This window comes from Castanea sativa, chromosome 4 (genome assembly GCF_040712315.1).
Source record: "Castanea sativa cultivar Marrone di Chiusa Pesio chromosome 4, ASM4071231v1".
In the NCBI taxonomy this organism is placed as follows: domain Eukaryota; kingdom Viridiplantae; phylum Streptophyta; class Magnoliopsida; order Fagales; family Fagaceae; genus Castanea; species Castanea sativa.
In genome coordinates, this window is record NC_134016.1 from 5167866 (window position 1) to 5185969 (window position 18104).

Here is an 18104-nt window from a genome sequence, read left to right on the forward strand (position 1 = left end):
TCTTTTTCAAAAAAAATAAAGAAATAAAAATCAAAGAGAAAGAACATAATTATACCTACCATCCTTCACTAATATGGGTTAGGAATCATTATTCAAAAACCTTGGCAAATAATGGACCTTTCACTTCTTCTAATGACAAGATCATTAGCGGCAAGATTACGTTGATGCTTTTATCTTGTCGGAAGATCTTTTTGCTATTTTTTTAATACATGTATCTTTGGTGATTCATTAAAGGGTACTTTTTTTTAAAAAAAAATATTGGAAAAATCTAAGAGCGCATAATTTTTCATAACTTCTTGTTATAACTGTGACATGGTAGAGTGTAATTGATGAAGAAAAAATAGTAAATCTATGTATAAGTAATAGTTAATCGCTCACAGTTTACTACGTCAGAGTTACGATGAAAAAATTGTAAAATAATTTGTGGAAAAATTACTTATAAAAATTGCAACTAGCTTGTTTGAAAGAAAGTTCCATCAATCTAGCTAGCCATCTTGTCCTTGATTAACGTACACCATATAAATATCACTACAGCTAATGTTGTTGTCTTTCACTAACAAATAGTTAGGTATGTCTAACTAAAGCACAAAATTAATTTACATATGTCTAACTAAAGCACAAAATTAATTTACATCTTTGTGGACAAAATTTTAGGCAAATCCAGTCACAAGAGGCCAAAATGTTTATGCACCACATTGATCCATTTATATTATACATTATTCATTTCAAATATCTTCTGTCATCATATCATTCGGCTTTCTTAGGTCTGTTCCACATAAACTGTACCTTATTTTCTTCAAGGATCGCCAAATATCAAACAAGCAACCAATCATTATGATCTTTGGTATAATATGATATACAAATCAAAGAATATTGGTATTGTTTGCCATGTGAGTAGGTTGGACCCTTAATACAGTTTTTCCTCTAACTTTCATAATTTCTATTGTCAAATTCAAAACCATGAAACCATCATAAGTCATAAACCCAGTTTCTCTTGTTCATAATTAAAAACTTGCCACTTTTCATATTGTAATTCTACTCTTAAGTGATTTTTTACATATATATTCATTCTTGTCAAACAATCTCTTTCAAAATTAACAAGATTCATCTATGCCTCCTTTAGGCCTTAAGTCCTCTTATAATGAACATGACTTTCAATTTATAAACTTAGTCTATCAAAAAAGAAAATTATAAAGTTAGAAATAACATTTCTCCTATTTTTCATATAAAGTAATTGTGAATTTTCTAAGATGTGACACAAATGATGCTCACATTCAATACCCATCAATGTTACAGTTTAGCAACAGATGTATAATTAGCTAGCTAATTACCACCTAATATATACTGAATCATTAGGCTACAATGACTAGAATTCCAATATCAAAATATAGAGTTGGACTTTACTTAGAAAAACATTCTAGCTCCATCATTACTTAGAATAAACGCTCCCACATGACCTGCGCCTTTAAACATCAAATCCAACTCCTTTTCTTTCAAAAAGAAAAAATCCAATTCCTTTCAACATCAGACCATACAATTTCCCTGATTTGAAATGTTGTGAAAGGAAAACTTATGAGCCTAAACTGAAGTCCTATATTGAATTCAACAAAGAAGAAAACGAGAAGCATTGAGATTTGAAAGACGTGATATTCAAGAAACTTTTTACTATTAAAATGTAAAAATATAAATTACTCCAGTACTTTTCATTAGAGGTGAAAATGCAACTATGCTTTGTTTTGGTAATTATAATTTCTGCTCAGCCAAAAAAAAAACCAACCTGCAAAGTATGTTACTTTTGAATAGCAACCATAGCTTACTTATTATATGATTAAGGATCTTATTATATAAGGAGGAAAACCTTAAAAGCTAAAAGAAAATAACCTTTCTTCTAGAATTCAAAATATAATGTGCAAAAAAAAAAAGTATTAAAAATGCAACAAAAAACAAAAGAAATTTTTATGAATCCAGGAATATCTGAGGACAAATATAATGCGTCCTACATTAAATGTGTGTTTGACAAAAATTAAAAAGTCAGTTTATTTTACTATTCAGCTTATTTTTGCTACTATTTATTGGCTCTACTATACTTTTTAGTACTATTCATGGAACCTACTGTACTATTTCAGCTAACTTTTACCTTTATCTACAATACTTTCAGCAAAAAGTTTTCAATTTCAATAAAATAAAAGGATCTCAAACAAACCCTAAATTTAGAGGTCTTTACAAATATCATCCTTCAATTTTAATGTAGGTGTAAATTTAGTACTTGTATTTTAATTGGAACAATTAATCCCCTTGATATTAACTCTTTTATAAATTGGAACTTCCATGAACTTTTTCTGATTATCAACTTGACTAATTTAGTCATGTAAGCCTTAGTGAGGTGCATATGGTTTAGATTCTACCTAGTTTACTATGAAGAAGATTGATGATAGCAATAATTGTTTTTGTGAGATCTTAGCTTAAGATGCCTCTTGAACTTTGAAGTTAGACTCCCAATTTACTTATTTAAGGTGGGTAAATAGTTTCTTACAATGGGAAAACCTCTTGAGGCCAACCTAATTAATGGCCCAAGTGAAGGAGCTTAAGGCCTAGCCTGTATTCTACTATCCTTTGTATGTCTCCCAAGAAGGCTCGAGCTTAGAAATGAGCTTCTCCTCTTTAGTTGTTTCTCTCACTTTTATCTCGTGTATTTCTCTTACCCAAATTTACCAACCACCTTTTTCACTCCTTTGACCCCCATTTATAGACTTCCTTTAGAGCATCTCCAATGGTATATGTATAGGCAAAATATTGTCTATAATAGAGAATGAGACCATAAAACTAGTCTCCAACAGCTTCTCTATATTTGGATTTTTTTTTTTTGCTCATGAATAGTAGCTCATCAAATCTGATGGGCTACTATTCATTCTTCAAATGTTTTTTTCTATTATAATAATCAGATATTGAATAAAAAAATGTTGGAAGATGTGTAGTTGTTAAAAAAAGAATAAAGAATGAATGAAGAAATAATATTTAAATGAGATAGAGAATATGATCAATAATCTGTTGGACAGTGTATTTGAAAAAGTGGGTAAGTAATAACTAAATGTCACTGTTTATTCTCCAAACAGTACAAGAGAATCTACTGGAGATGCTCTTAGTGGAGTTGTCATGATGATGGGAGAGGTTTTTTGTGTTGGTGGGGCCCGCTTGGGATATATTTTTTACCAGATGGGGCCCACTTCTTGCGACAGATGTAACTATCTTGAAACTTGCACTTGCATGCTGTTACCAAACGGTGCCTGGTAGGCAATTTCCCCTAAGATATTATCATTACCGATCAGCCCAGTCTCCGACTTATCGTTGATTTTTGGATTTATATGGCCCACTATCTACTATTAGGCCCATAGTTTTCGGGTATATAGAAGTTAATGGGTTGGGTGCATATATGATGCCTGTACAATTTTTATTGTTGTTGGCAAGAAGATCAAGGATATACGGTCAAGAATTAACGTTGAATGAATTGGCTACTTCATATTTTGCATTTGAATATTTTTGAAGTTGAATGTATCGTTTTGATGGTACTTATTGGTACTTATTGATTGTTTGACTATCAAAGTGGAGAAAAGAGCTTAGGAATTTTGCACAAATCCATATCCAAATCCTCTTCATTAGGTGTGCTATCACGGACAACGAAAATGTATTTTATATCAAATGACACCATATCATTTGTATCAAAATCTAATAAATGAAAGGCATGTATACAAAAATAATTACCCACTAACACATGTCTTTCATTTGTTAGTAAGGTAGTTATTCTTTACTAATATGTCTTATACTTATTGGATTTTGATGTTACTGATATGGTATCATTTAATACTAAATACCTTCTCCATGAAAACAAGAGGCATATTTATCATATGTGAATTATCAACTAAAAACGAAAAATTGCAACACAAATATCGAAACAATTAGGATATTTCTGGGGCTTTTCAATGTAGGTCTCCTAAGTCTTCATAGGTTTGCAAATTTCACAAAATGGAAAGTCATTGTCTTGGTGGAAGGTAGCAACTAGCAAGAGTGAATTAGGGGTATGCTTGGGTTGGATTGAGAAGATTTTTTAACCCAACTTACCATGATGGGTTAAAAAAAATTTAACCCAACCCACATGGATTAGGTTGGGCCGAATTGAACCCATGGGTTGGACAGTTTTTTTATTTTTTTATTACTATTATTATTAACTTGAACAGAAAATATATATCACACTTGCCACCTGAATTGATAAACAAAATATTCATGAGTTAATATTCCAATTGAATTATAAACAAAACATATCCAACTGAGTTAATAAACAAAATATACATAAACTAGTATCCCAATTTAGTTATAAACAAGTAGGAGTGGAGTGGGAGAATGGGAGTGGGAGGCTGCAGAGAGAGAAATAAGATTGTTAAGATTTGCAAGGTAATTGAGTTGTAGATAGGAAGAGCCGAATAGGGGAAAAAAATTATTAATTATATAATATATTTCTAAATATATATATTAAATATATAATTTAAATTTTAAATATATAGGTGAGTTGGGTTGGGTTAAGCGGGTTTGTAATTGTTATGACCCGCATTCAACCCGACCCACTATTAAAAAAATTTCATAAGCCAACCCAATTCAACCCATCAACCCTTAAAACCGACCTAACTCGACGAGTTTGGTTAAATTGAGTCGGTTTTAGCAGGTTAGTGGGTTGATTGCACACCCCTAAATAAATCTTCAGCGTTGAATGGGCGATTCTTTTTAGTGCAGAGATAAGAATGAAACTAATCTTAATGGATGCTTTAGTGGGAATATTGTGCCTTAAAACTAATGCAATTATTCTTTTGCAATTAGGGCGCCCTAATTATGCTTAGGAATATGAATATTACTGGTGTTATTGTCCTTATCAGTGGTAATGAATATAATCAATATATATAAAGAAAATGGGGAGGAAGAGGTGGGTTTGAACCGTAGACATAGGTGCACCCCAAATGATGCTATTACAATTTTTAGAAAAAAGATATCAATTCTTTTTTTAGGAAGTTGTATTATAGGATCTCTTTACCAAATTTGTATAAATTTGTTTATGTAAGTTTTGTTGGGTATACATGTGTGAGTGAAATCTCATATTGAATAATGATGAGAAGAATGAGTAATTAATATAGAGAAATGATATGTTTACAACATTTTTACAACAATTCTTAAGTGGCAAGTTGTTATTGGTTGTTATTATGAGGGCAAAAAAGTAATCTTAGTGTTAGGTTCAAATTTGAACCAATAATAACTAACCACTTATGATTTGTTGTGAAAATGTTGTAAAAATATTGTGGACGTAGCACCTCTTATTAATATAATATAATTGAGTACGTACCCATATGACTTAGGCCTTTTGGATTAAATTGTGTCTTTATATATTATATTAATTATTCAAGGAAACTACCTAAAGTGTTTATCTCCCTAACAAATGATATCAAAGCTCATGGTGGTGTGAGACAAAAATGGCAATGTCATCGAAGTTCCTTTCGCAATTGGAGCAGGAATGGGGTGTGTATACTTGGAACCTTTTCGCAAATGGAGCAGGAATCGTGGAAAAGGCCCAGCAAAGGAGATTATTGTTGTGGGGAGTAAAAGGACCCAAGCGGGCATTTGGGCCCTTGGGCTCTAGCAAGGAGGGCCAATCTGTTCTGGAGCTAAGAATTTGTTAAGTACTGCGAATCGGCCCATACGCCGAGGGTCCGAAGACACATCCGAGGGTGAGTTTCTCCTCGGACAGACCCAAGAAAACTCGTAGATTCACTACGAAGGTCAAGGCAGAACTCTGGAAAAACTGTTGGTTAAGAGGGGGAAACCTTGAACCTTCTAGATACACCGATGTTAGAAAAATATCATGAGCAAAGGCTGCCACCTCCACATTAAAGACTCTGCACCTACCTCCTTGGCCGCATTAATGGGGAAGTGACCCCTGAACAGTAGAGCTGAAACTTCTGGTCACTATTCAAAGGCACTAAGGGAAGAAATATCTAGGGGGAAGGGGGGTTTGAGCAACACGTGGATAAAGTATCAGGAAAAGAAGTATTTAAGGGGGGTGAAGGCCAAAGAAAAAGGGGGCAGTCGGTAACAAAGAAAGAAATTAAGAATTGTAATCTTTAAGAAAGAAAGAGAAATAATATAACAGTAGTCCTCGGCTCACGTCCGAGGAGGTCCATCGGCCATTATCATTCATTATTTACAAGTGTTTGCACACCAAAGCCTGTTATCAAGTTCTCAGTACCTTTAAACTAGATTTCAAGCCCACGCTCTACAAATTTCATTGTTTAAGGCTCATTGGGCCTGAGCCCATAATTTTCTTTGGGTCCAGGTGCAATTTTGCACTTACAATTGTCAATGGCGCTAGACAAACAAAGAGGAGCGAGATTCTCATGGGGATAGAAGACGTGTGTGATACATGAAAGCCCATGAATAATATACTAGTGAAGGGAAAGGCCCATTGGACCCAACAAGTTTGATATTGCCTCAATTAAGAGAACTTTACACAATAATTTGATAAAGTAAGAGCATTCACAACAGTGGAGCTAAAATTTTAGCAATTTAGTTCCACAAAAATTAATTTATCTACTCATTTTACAAAACATGCTGCAGCAGTGAATCTATTTTAGCTTTCAACACAATAAAATAATATAAATATCACAATAAAATAATATATCTACTATAATAAAATAATATATCCCACTACCCAAAAAATATTCAATCACAATTTAATTGGAAAGGTGAATAATTTTTTTTTTTATAGCTCTCAGCTACAGTGCTCATGTATTGATACATGAGCACTGTAGTACTTTAGCTAAATTTTTTTGCTTTACCTCCACTACTGCAGGAAGATTTTTTGTGTTTGAGTGAAGCTAAAATAGCTATATAGCTATTTAGCTCCACTGCTGCGATTGCTCTAACAACTAAAGGAAATTTATACTCAAATGAATGAAGACTTACAATAATTTACTTTTGAATAAGACAAACTCAGCAAGAGATCTCACTCGATCTTTCACTACAATAGTCAAAGTAACTGTTATACCATTCCCCAGTTGAATTCAATAAGGTTACTTGTTTTTGTTTGATTCCAGAATCATTACACCACATAATCTTGGGTTTTGAAAAGAATAAGATAGGAACTTATTAGCAACCCAAGTTTGTTGACTCTCAAGGTATTCACCTTTTTCCCTCTTTTACTTTTAGGGTTTTGCAAACTACTGCAATACGCCAATACCATCCAATTGTTCTGATGGCCAAACACTGATGTGATTCTAATTTATAAGACCTTAGTAAAACCTTAGAAAAAGATTGGATGTGGAATCCTTAAGGATCTCAACATTCACCCGTGGGATAAAACAAATACCTGGAAACTCTTTCCAATTTTATTCACTAGTCATCTTAATAATATAAAAAAAATATTTGGGATTCTACAATTACAATGATATCCATCAACACAATGCAATTGAAACTTGAAGATTAGAGAATTACGAGTTCCCTTTACTTGCAATTTATTTCCACCACATTACATTCTACATAGATGTATTCATTAAAATCACCAAGAAAAGGCCAGTTGAGTTACATGATTCCACATAGATGCCCTTAAGAACACAATAATAATCTGAACTTTACATCTCATGTCAAACTACGTTGCTTTATAAGACATTTTGTTTTTGGTTTTTTAATGGATACAACAAAATTTGAAACCTATGATACTTGTTTCATAATTTGCTCTTACTATAGGGCAAAGGCATTAATCTGTTTCTTTTTGATGTAAATGCAATTTGAATTTAGAATCTTAGATTCCTTATTCAATGATATATATATATATATTTTTTTTTATCAATTCAACTAATTGAAACTAAAGTAAATGGGATGAATACGTGTAAGTGTAAGAAGGGCACAATGCTACAAATAATTGTGTATCCTAAATGAAATTTTATTTTAGTGTAGAGTTTTATTTATTTATTATATTTTTTATTGAGAAGAGTGAAGAGTTATTTAAGATTGATAATGAGTTGTCAATACAAGACTTGATGAAGAGGTTTTATGGTAGGCCAAGGACCTCTAGAAGATTTGATTTTGAGCATTGGTTGAGAATAGTTTATATAGCTGAAATTTAAAATTTATTACTGAAAATATTATAAATAAAAGTAAAAGTTAGCTAAAATTGTACACTGAGACCCATGAATAGTACCAAAAAGTGTAGTAGGACTCATAAATAGTAACAAAAATAAGCTGAATAGTAAAATAAGCTGACAAAAATAATCAATGCCAAACATACATTGAATAAAGGTGGAAGCTATCCACTGATATGTTGTTAAATGAGAGTTAAGTTTCAAACTTGTTATAAGTTTTAACTTAGGTAAAGAAAGGAGCTGATTTAGTCACAATTGAGGAAATTCGTTAACTAAATCTGATTGACTGAACTTATGAAATAAATCGGCACACCTAGGGAAGAAGCTAATGTGTGGCAACTTCATTATAAGTAAATAAATGAAGCCACATGTTTTTTTTTGGGGAAAATATGAATACATTTGTGATTAAAATTTTTTTTTTCTAGGAGTTCATTTGCGACTGTAGTAAGCATAGAGTAAAGCAAACATGATTTCATTTGCGTAGAAGTGGCTAATTTGTGATTTCCTTCATGGATCTTCATGTTTTGCAAGTGGTCCTAATCCACTAAACAAAACCTATGCTTTGGGTCAAAAAAGAAAATCTAAAATAAGTCAATTTAAAAAATAAAAAAAAAATTATCCAACCACACCTTTTTTCCTTTTTCTTTTTCATTCAAAACACCGCACTCTCTTGAATCTCAGTTTTTTTTTTTGGTTGCCCACAGTGTATCCTCTTGAATCTCAGTTATATCTATCAAATTATTATTATTTATTTTGTCACCAATTAAAAAGTTTTTTTATTTTACTTACACCAATTAAAAAGTTATAGGGCTATGTTTTTTATAAAAAAAAAAAAAAAAAAGGCTATAGGGCTATTTATGGATATTCGGATTTTCCCCCTCATTTTTTATTTATTAATTTTTATAACACGGTACTCGTCGCAAAAAGTTGCAGTGAACTAAAAGCGCACCGCGCTCACAGAAGATCTCACTGTTCGACGTCGTTTAGTGCCTCTCCAATTCCCGTTGATTTTCCGCCGGAGCTTCGACTCTGGCATCACTCTCTCCGGCTCCATCCTCCGATCCCGGTACCTCTCTCTCTCTCTCTCTCTCTCTCTTCTTAAACCCTCGATGTTTAACTTCTATGATTAAACCCCGTTTGGTTACTGAGAAAACGTAGGAAAAGAAAAGAAAGTGAAAATCTTTTGAATATTATACTACTTCATTTTGTAGTATTTGAGGATTCAGAAGCTCACAAAATGAGTCCGTTTCGATTTTCTGGCTTAGCCACTTAATGTAATATAATTTATTTATTGGAATTGTAGAATTTAGGCTATGAAATTCATGCTTAATTTGAGAGTGAATGCTTGAAATAAGCCCATTGAAGATTGCAATGGCAGGGAAATATGTTTAAGAGGTAATATGGATTTGAAGAAAACCTTGTGTTCTCTTTGTGGTTTTAGAAGTGATAGAATTTGAACAAGTTTTGTATTGGTTACTTGTTGTTTGTTATAAAAGGATTGATTTTGATGCCGAATGTGAGTTATATTTTGATGTTTTGTTTTTCTTTGTGGTCTGGTTTTAGTTCTATGGATGAGTTATAAATTTAGTTTAGTTGGTTGTTTATCTTTTGAGGCCTTTTTTTTTTATTTTAAATTATTGGTAAGTTAAATGCACACCCGGTGGGTTTTGAACCTAGGATGGACCGACCCTACACCTTTTCTTATGGGAGGAGGAAGTGGCATTTGTGACTTTAGAAGTAATAGAAAGAAAGAGAGAATTTAAATGAGTGTGTATTTGGTTACTTGTTTTTTTTTAATATAAAAAGGGTTGTTTTTGATGCCGGATGTGAGCTATTTTTTGGAGCTGTGTTTTTTCATTGTATAAATTTAGTTTAGTTGGTTATTTATCTTTTGAGGCCTTTCTTTTTGATTTGTAAGTTAAACAAACACCCATTGGGTTTTGAACTTAGGACGGACCTACCCTCCACCTGTTCTTATGGGAGGCAGAAGTGGCATTTGTGATTTTAGAAGTAATAGAAAGAAAGATAGAATTTATACAAGTGTGTTTTGGTTCCTCATTGTTTTTTTTATAAAAGGACTGTTTTTATGCCGAATTTGGGTTATTTTTTATGCTACGTTTTCATTGTCTGGTTTCAGTTCCATGGATGAGGTATAAATTTAGTTTAGTTTTTTATTTGTCTTTTTTTATTATTGGTAAGTTAAATGCGCACCCGGTGGGTTTTGAACCTAGGATGGACCAACCCTACTTTGTTCTTATGGTAGGAGGAAGTGGCATTTGTGATTTTAGAAGTAATAGAAAGAAAGAGAGAATTTAAAAGAGTGAGTATTTGGTTACTTGCTTTTTTTTTATTAAAAAAGGGTAGTTTTTGACGCCGAATGTGAGTTATTTTTTGGTGCTATGTTTTTTCATTGTGGTCTGTTTTTAGTTCTATGGATGAGTTATAAATTTAGTTTAGTTTTTTATTTGTCTTTTGAGGCCTTTCTTTTTGATTGGTAAGTTAAAGGTGCACCCATTGGGTTTTGAACTTAGGGCGGACCTATCCTCCACCAGTTCTTATGGGAGGAGGAAGTGGCATTTGAGTTAGAGCTCACTAGCCCTTTCCGAAATGGTATGATAACCTCTGACCCAATAATTCTTGTGCACTTGAATTTATACCTCCACTTTAGATGGAAGAGAAGTACCGCTAGGTTCAGGGTCATTGACCTGTCTTAAGCTGAATTCTCTGCCTTTTTGTGCGTGTTGGGGGGGGGGGGTTGGTTGGGGTTGGTAGGTTTCATGTGTAATTATGCGCACCAAATAATTGAGTAGGAATATTAATGTTAGTGGCGGTAAACCAAGAACAGGATGAGAGAAATGATAAAAGAAACATGCCTGAATACCAAATTGGATTGGAAATGAGATGCTTATGTTGTTCGAGATGGTATAGTTTTATTTAAAAGAAGTTACTTCATGTGTCTTCGAGGCCAGGAGACAGTTGTTTGGTTCTGTGCTAAATTTCACAGAAAGTAATGGGATATTTTAGCCCTAGGATAACAGTTGAAGTAACAAATACTCACTTAATGGGATATTTTAGCCCTAGGATAGCAGTTGAAGTAACAAATACTCACTTGATGGGAATATTGTCTGTGGGCTCAAACTGATTCAGTGGAAAGCTTTTTAATATTATCTTTGCTGAAGCAAAATTGTTTTTGAAACATATGTGCCTAACTCTGTCTTTTGCAGTCATTTTATCAACAAGGTAGCCTCTCCTTCACATATACCTCTGTCAGCTTGCTATGGCTGCCATTGACCGTTCACCGTCTTTGAAGATTTTAGGTAACTAGTTATATTTTCCCGAATAATTAGCTGTATATTATTTCTCTCTCTTACTCTTTTTTCCTCTTCTCCCAGTTCGGGGACCAGAAGGGTTCTCGCTCTGGAACGGGCCCCCATTCAGCAATGGTGAACCTGGTATCAAGATTGAAAAGGTTCCTTGCTCAAACGTCAATTTCAGTGAAGATGGATCCAGACTCATGGTGTTGAAGCCTGACTCTGTGATTAGCATAAATGATTGCAGCAGCTACAAAGAAATCAGATCTTTTCAAATCCCCAATTTATCTGCAGCCTCTTTGTCTCCATGTGGGACCTTTCTTCAGACCTTTCAGAAGGCCTCAACACCACAGGAAAAAAATGTGATCTTATGGAATACGGAGACTGGGGATCCTGTTTATCATCAATTTCAAAAGAACGTGACAAAAGCCACATGGTACATCTAGTAATTTTCAAGGCCTAACATTGTCATAAATTCAAAATGTTTTGCTTAGTTCCGACTCTTTTCCTGTGCACAAGTCATGGTATACAATATGATTTTACTATTGTAACCAATAGGACATTTAAGCTCAACTTTTGAGCAAAATGGAGTTCATGTATGTTTTAAATTCAGGTTTGTTTTACGTTTAGTATTTTCAATAGTTAATTGTTCTGTCTTTCAGGCCCTCAATTCGATTTAGCTCTGATGAAGTTGTTGCATGTCGGTTGGCAACTAATGAGATCCAATTCTTTGATGCTCAAGATTTCTCCAAGGGAGTTGTCCATCGGATAAGAGTTCCTGGTCTGGCTGCAATTGAGCTTTCTAAGACACCTGGGTCCCATGTGGCAGCATTTGTTCCAGAATCTAAGGTGTGTGCTCCACAAGCGCAGGCTGAATTTGGGTATCTTTTCTAAAGGGATAATTTGGAATCATACAAGAATGTTTGGCGCAGTACACTTATAAGCATATTTTGCTTACCTTCCCATAGATGGTTGCAGACTAGAGTTACTGCCTTATCGGATCCCCCTTCCCACCATACAAACTGCAAACTGGATCATGTGTCCTAATTTGTGGCAGTTCCACATTTCAATCCCCCATAGCTGGTGCTCCTGGCCCAATGTACCATGTATTGGGTATCTGAGCATACCTGTGCTAAAACCCAAACATATCATGTTCCAGAAATTTTATTGCTGAATGTGGTTTCTGAATTTATTCACTTCATTGGATCATAGCCATGTCACTATTGAAAATATTGATTCCTTTGTCACATTTATTCCCAGTAGAAATTTGATTTCTTTGTCACATTCATTTGGCATCTAGAAATACTACTGATATTTAGCATTCATATTCAAGGTTTTCTTTTATTATTATTTCATTCTGAAGTTAGATTTTCTACCCATATAGGGGGTTCCGGGTAGTATTCAGATATTTTCTTGCGGAAAAGATTCAGAGAGTCAACCTATTGCTCGTCGAAGTTTTTTTCGATGTTCAACTGTTCAATTGAATTGGAACCGTGGCTCGACTGGGCTTCTTGCTGTTGTGCAATCTGATGTCGATAAAACCAACCAAAGTTACTATGGAGAATCAAAGCTAAACTACTTGACAACAGACGGCACCTATGAAGGAGTTGTATCTCTTCGTATGTTCTAAATTTAATTGTAAATCAAATTTTGATTCTAAGTGAGTGCAAGCAACTGATTGTTGAATTAATTGGCAGGTAAAGAGGGGCCGGTTCATGATGTTCAGTGGTCTTATTCTGGTTCAGAATTTGCTGTTGTTTATGGATGTATCCTTTTTCTCTGTAAGATTACATATTTTAGAGAGTCAACTGTCCAATAAGCAGATTTGGTGAACCTATTAACCATATCTTTGAGTTTCTTTCATATATTTTTATTAACAATGTCTGGCGTGCTGATGATTAGTAGATTTTCACTGCCTTTCAATGGTCTAGCTTTTGATTAAATTATGATCTTGTTCGGGGTTTTTGTTTGAGATTTTCTAAAAAATTTCTTAGGCCTGATGGCACGAAATAAATTCATAAATCTCTGGATTGAGTAAATGCAGGATTTTTATTTTTTAATTATATTTTATTATGATTTTTTTTTTTCATTTAAATTCTTGTGGGGCAAAGATGATATCTGGGGTGAGGTGCCTCCACTAGTGGATCCTCATGTTACATGCCATGCATCATTGCATCTGCTAATAAATATTTCTAGTCGATGCAATGGACCAAGGTTATGAACTCTCTGGAAGGATTTCCTTTTCTTTATTTTGGATGCCTATTGTTATGCATATGTTTGGATCCTTATGTTCTGCTTTCAGCTGTTTATGATCTTCTTTTGCAATTGCTGGCATGATTATTCTACCCCTTAACTTATTATAGTTATGCCTGCTAAGGCAACTGTGTTTGACAAGAAGTGTAATCCTCTACTTGAGCTCGGAACAGGACCTTACAATACTATCCGGTGGAACCCAAAAGGGAAATGTATCCTCCAGTGAAAAGAAAGATCTCATATACTTCTTCAGAATATCAAATTTATATATTTTTTCAGATTTCAGAAAAGCTTGTTCTTCCTTTTAATATATGTATTTGTCAAAAATTGAAAAATACTTTTTACATAAGTGGCCTTAACTCTCTGGTTTGTAGTTCTATGTTTGGCAGGTTTTGGTAACTTACCTGGTGACATGGTATGTATTCTTAGATGCTTTCGCTTTCTTTTCTTGCTCTTTTGTCGGCTGTGATAAAAATTAGTTTGATTTTGTCTTTCCCACGACTTGGGACACTTTTTCTTCCAAAATAACCTAATGTTCCATGATATCTTCTTCTTTGTACTTTTTTATTTTTCAAACAATTTTCACAATCTTCCCTGGGCTTAAAAAAGATTCTAAAATAGAATTCTTAATATTGACCAATGTAATCAGTTATATTGGCAGGAAATGTGATTGGTCAATAACTGTTACATTTACTTGTTTATTTTTTGGGAGCCTTTGTGGTGAAAGGATGGCTAGATCTTTTTACTAGTCTTCAATGAAGATATCAGAGTTGAGGTGAAAGAATATTATGTTTCTGGTTTCCGAGACTCAGGATTCTGCTTCTAGTGATATTTCGGAGATTCTTCATCCTGGGACTGTGACTTTGGGAAGCCAATTATTCTCCTGTTGTCTCTCTTACTTGTTTCCCCCATTTGGTGCTTTTCCAGATTTTCCCCTCCCCCCGTCCCCCTCTTCAAATTGTGTTTTCCCTCATCAATAAGTTAAAAGCAAAAGAAAGGTTGAAAACTAGAATATTGTTTCTACAAAAACGCCATACATAGGCACCCATAATGTCAAAAGGTTATTTTTCCTTTTTCTTTTTGGCTGAGAGAGAGGATAATCAGATAATGGTTCTCAGATCTGGAGTTCATTTATGTATTTGTTTACCCTCTAGGCATTTTGGGACTATAAAGAGAAAAAGCAGCTTGGAACAACTAAGGCTGAATGGTCTGTGACAAGTGAATGGTCCCCAGATGGACGCTATTTCATGACTGCAACTACAGCTCCAAGACTACAAGTTGACAATGGGTATGTTAACCTTTGTTATATTTTGGCATTTTGTTGATTGGAAAGAGGGGGGTTATTGGGTAGTAGGTACGTGTCACAAATTTTTGGTAAAAGTCTGGAAATTTAGTGAAGACGTAGCTTGTATTTTAGTTATTTGAGAGTACTTTTCTAGATTCTCCCAATTATCATTGTGAAAGAGCATTTGTCCATGCATGGGCATAAAATTCTGTTCTTGCTTGTAAAGACCATTCAGATGGCTGGCCTTATATTGATTTTTTTTTTTTTGGTGAGAAACTGGCCTTATATTGATTTGATTGTTCTATTTGGTTGGTCATAAATTAATGACACGCCAATAGAATTATTGAAATACCCTTGCTGATTGGTTACAGTTTCAATTTATATTATTTTCTTTGGAGGGGGGGGGGGGGTGGGTTTGTATTTCCAGAAATTTATGATGCTTAAACTACAAGGTCAGCGCTCAGGCATTTGTTCTAAGCCTTGTGATTGCCTGTAGAAAGTAGTCCTTTTGTTATTTGAAAGGAAACCTTGGATTATTTCTACTTTTAAAGCATCATAAGGATGTCTTAGCATATATATTTTTTTCCATACTGGGTTTTTTATGTACATGCGATCCTCTAGGTGGATGGGATTCAGTATGATGATCTGGTCCTCAGACACTTATTGCAATTGAATCATTTTGTGATTTTCTTGTTCTTATTGAAGGATTAAAATTTTCCACCACAATGGATCTCTATACTTCAAGAGGATGTTTGACAAGTTGTATCAGGTCAGTGTTGATTGCGACCCTTTAGATGTTCTTATATCCATTAGCTATACTCAATTGATTTTTCAAGGGAACTATCTGTACAGGTTGATTGGAAACCAGAGTCACCTGAAAGGTTTGCTGAAATTGTTGATCTCATCAAGTCTATTGACTCTCTAAAGGTTGAAGAAAAAAAATCACAAGGTTCTGTCTCATGCTTAGTGCTTTGAATATCTATTTTTTTCTGGATTTTTACTTGTATAATTTTTTCTCTTTTTAATTGAAGAGTCAACTATTTTCAGGACAAGGGTCAAAATCCTCCCAGGCTTCCACAAAAACCACCTCCGCTAACCCTCCTGCACAGAAGCCTGCTGCATATCGGCCACCACATGCTAAGAATTCTGCTGCCATTCAGGCAGAGGTATACATGATCCATGTCTTGTTTCTCAATCATTAATTGTTTTGTTTCCTGACATCAAGGGTCAGGCTCTTCATATAGTTGCATTTGGCATTCTTGCTTGGACCAAATTCTTCCCTGCATTTGGTATCAGATTTGATAAAAAATGTTCTTCTTTCTTATTTATAATACTGGAGATAATTTTATTTTGTATTTAATGAAATTAAAACATGTTTCTTTGGTAAATAAAAATAGGGTAAAAATTAAAACAAGCTTTAATTGCGTACACTGAATTTCAGTTGGATTATGTTAATTGCTCTATGTGGTTCTGATGATTTTAATTATTTTGTATGCAGCTGTTTGGAGAGGCTCCTAAAGAGTAAGTACCCTACTTATCTGTTTGTTTGTTCTTTATGTTCATGGTTTGGATTTTATAAAACTGATTCGGTCATCAAAATGCTTATTCGTTGATTAATTTAGAGCAATGAGCAAGAATGCACTGCGAAACAAGAAAAAAAGGGAGAAACAAAAGGAGAAAAAGGCTAGTGAGGATGCTGGGGGTTCATAATTGAATGCGGGAGTGTTGTTAAATGGCTCCTAAATCCATTATATACGATTGATGCACCTGAACATGGACTTTGAGGCTCCTGTGTGAATCTTCCTGCAGTTGATCCTTGAACAGGTCTAAGCGTATACTGGTTCTTGTGCGAGATTTTGGCTTGCATTTTCCCAAACAAATTTGAGGCGGTCAAAGTATTTTAACATTAAGAGTGTAACTTTGTTTATGATAGTACATGCTTTGTAAGTTTTAATTGGAAATATAATGATAAGGGGGGGGGGGGGGGGCGACAAGGGGATGCCCCCGTTTTGGAAGACATGGAGCATTAGACTATAGGAATGCGTTTGGATTCAGCGTTTTGCCACTTTTTTTTTTTTTTCCCAGCCGCACTTGTTGACTGTCCTACGTTTCTCCTCTTTTTTTTTTTTTTTTTTCCTACAACAACACGCTTCTCAGGGACAAACGGCTACTGTTCATGAATAGTAGCCGTATATATCTGACTTTTTAGCTGCTTTCTGCCGTGAACAGTGCATTCGTGTACTATTTACGGACCCACAAATTTTATTTTCAGTTATTTTTTTTATTCAAAATGGGTCCTACAATATTATTTATACATTTAAAAATTAATTTACTACAGTGTTTTCAGTTTTCAGTTTTCAGCAATAAGTTCTATCCAAACGGACCCTAGATAATGGATGTAGTTCTTTTTGGTAATAGCAAAGTTGATATTTAATGTTTTTTTTTTTGTTGATAATTTAATAATTGGGGAAAGGGGAAATTTGAATGCTTTAGGGCTGTTTGGTACATGTGTTTAAAACCTGAAAATTGTTATTTGAAAACATTTATGAAGATACGTGTGGGTGAAAAAGTGTGAAAATACGTGTAATGTTTAAAAATTGAAAATTGTTATTTGAAAATACAAATCAAACACCTCTTAATGTCTTATTTGGAAATTGAAAGCTAAGATTTGTGCAAAAAACACGAGTTTGTTTAGACTCCCAAATTAAAATTACGGCTAGATAGCTTTTACTTTAACTTATACTAAGTGCGAAACAAAAGGTAAATAAGCGCAAATAACCGTTATTGCTTCCCTTAAGCCATATTCATCCATTATTAACAATAAAAAGAGTAGGAAAGAGATGCAAACAAAAGATAACACCAAAACGTGTTATCGAAAAGGAAACTGAAGAACTCGGTAAAAAACCTCTCCGCGACCTTCCAAGTCGAAATTGATCCACTAGAGAATAAAGTTAGAGTATACGAATAACAAAAGACCCTCCAAGTTTCATCTACCTTATGTACTTGAGCTTTTCAAGCTCTTGCTACTAACTGACTTATCGGATCTTTGTCTTCTCTAACTTTTCGGATCTTGCAATTCAA

At 34.0% G+C, this 18104-nt stretch overlaps 1 protein-coding gene across 1 annotated transcript; it reads left to right on the forward strand.

Annotated features, from left to right (window-relative positions):
• Nucleotides 1-9090: 9090 nt before the first annotated feature.
• On the forward strand, nucleotides 9091-17038 carry LOC142631653 (uncharacterized). Its single transcript, XM_075805877.1, has 14 exons — nucleotides 9091-9240; nucleotides 11399-11491; nucleotides 11567-11921; nucleotides 12148-12334; nucleotides 12870-13104; nucleotides 13183-13251; nucleotides 13849-13950; nucleotides 14113-14153; nucleotides 14893-15026; nucleotides 15729-15792; nucleotides 15876-15972; nucleotides 16071-16189; nucleotides 16522-16544; nucleotides 16646-17038. The coding sequence occupies exons 2-14, from the start codon at nucleotides 11452-11454 to the stop codon at nucleotides 16731-16733; spliced, it is 1554 nt and encodes a 517-aa protein (XP_075661992.1). The 5' UTR covers nucleotides 9091-9240; nucleotides 11399-11451; the 3' UTR covers nucleotides 16734-17038.
• The last annotated feature ends 1066 nt before the right edge of the window (nucleotides 17039-18104 follow it).

Excerpts from the sequence above, each read along its gene's own strand:
- LOC142631653 (XM_075805877.1), top strand. The coding sequence starts at position 11,452 with ATGGCTGCCATTGACCGTTCACCGTCTTTGAAGATTTTAG. Across the intron at positions 13,951-14,112 it reads GTGGAACCCAAAAGGGAAAT|TTCTATGTTTGGCAGGTTTT; the intron begins GTATCCTCCAGT and ends TCTGGTTTGTAG. Across the intron at positions 15,027-15,728 it reads AGACTACAAGTTGACAATGG|GATTAAAATTTTCCACCACA; the intron begins GTATGTTAACCT and ends TTCTTATTGAAG.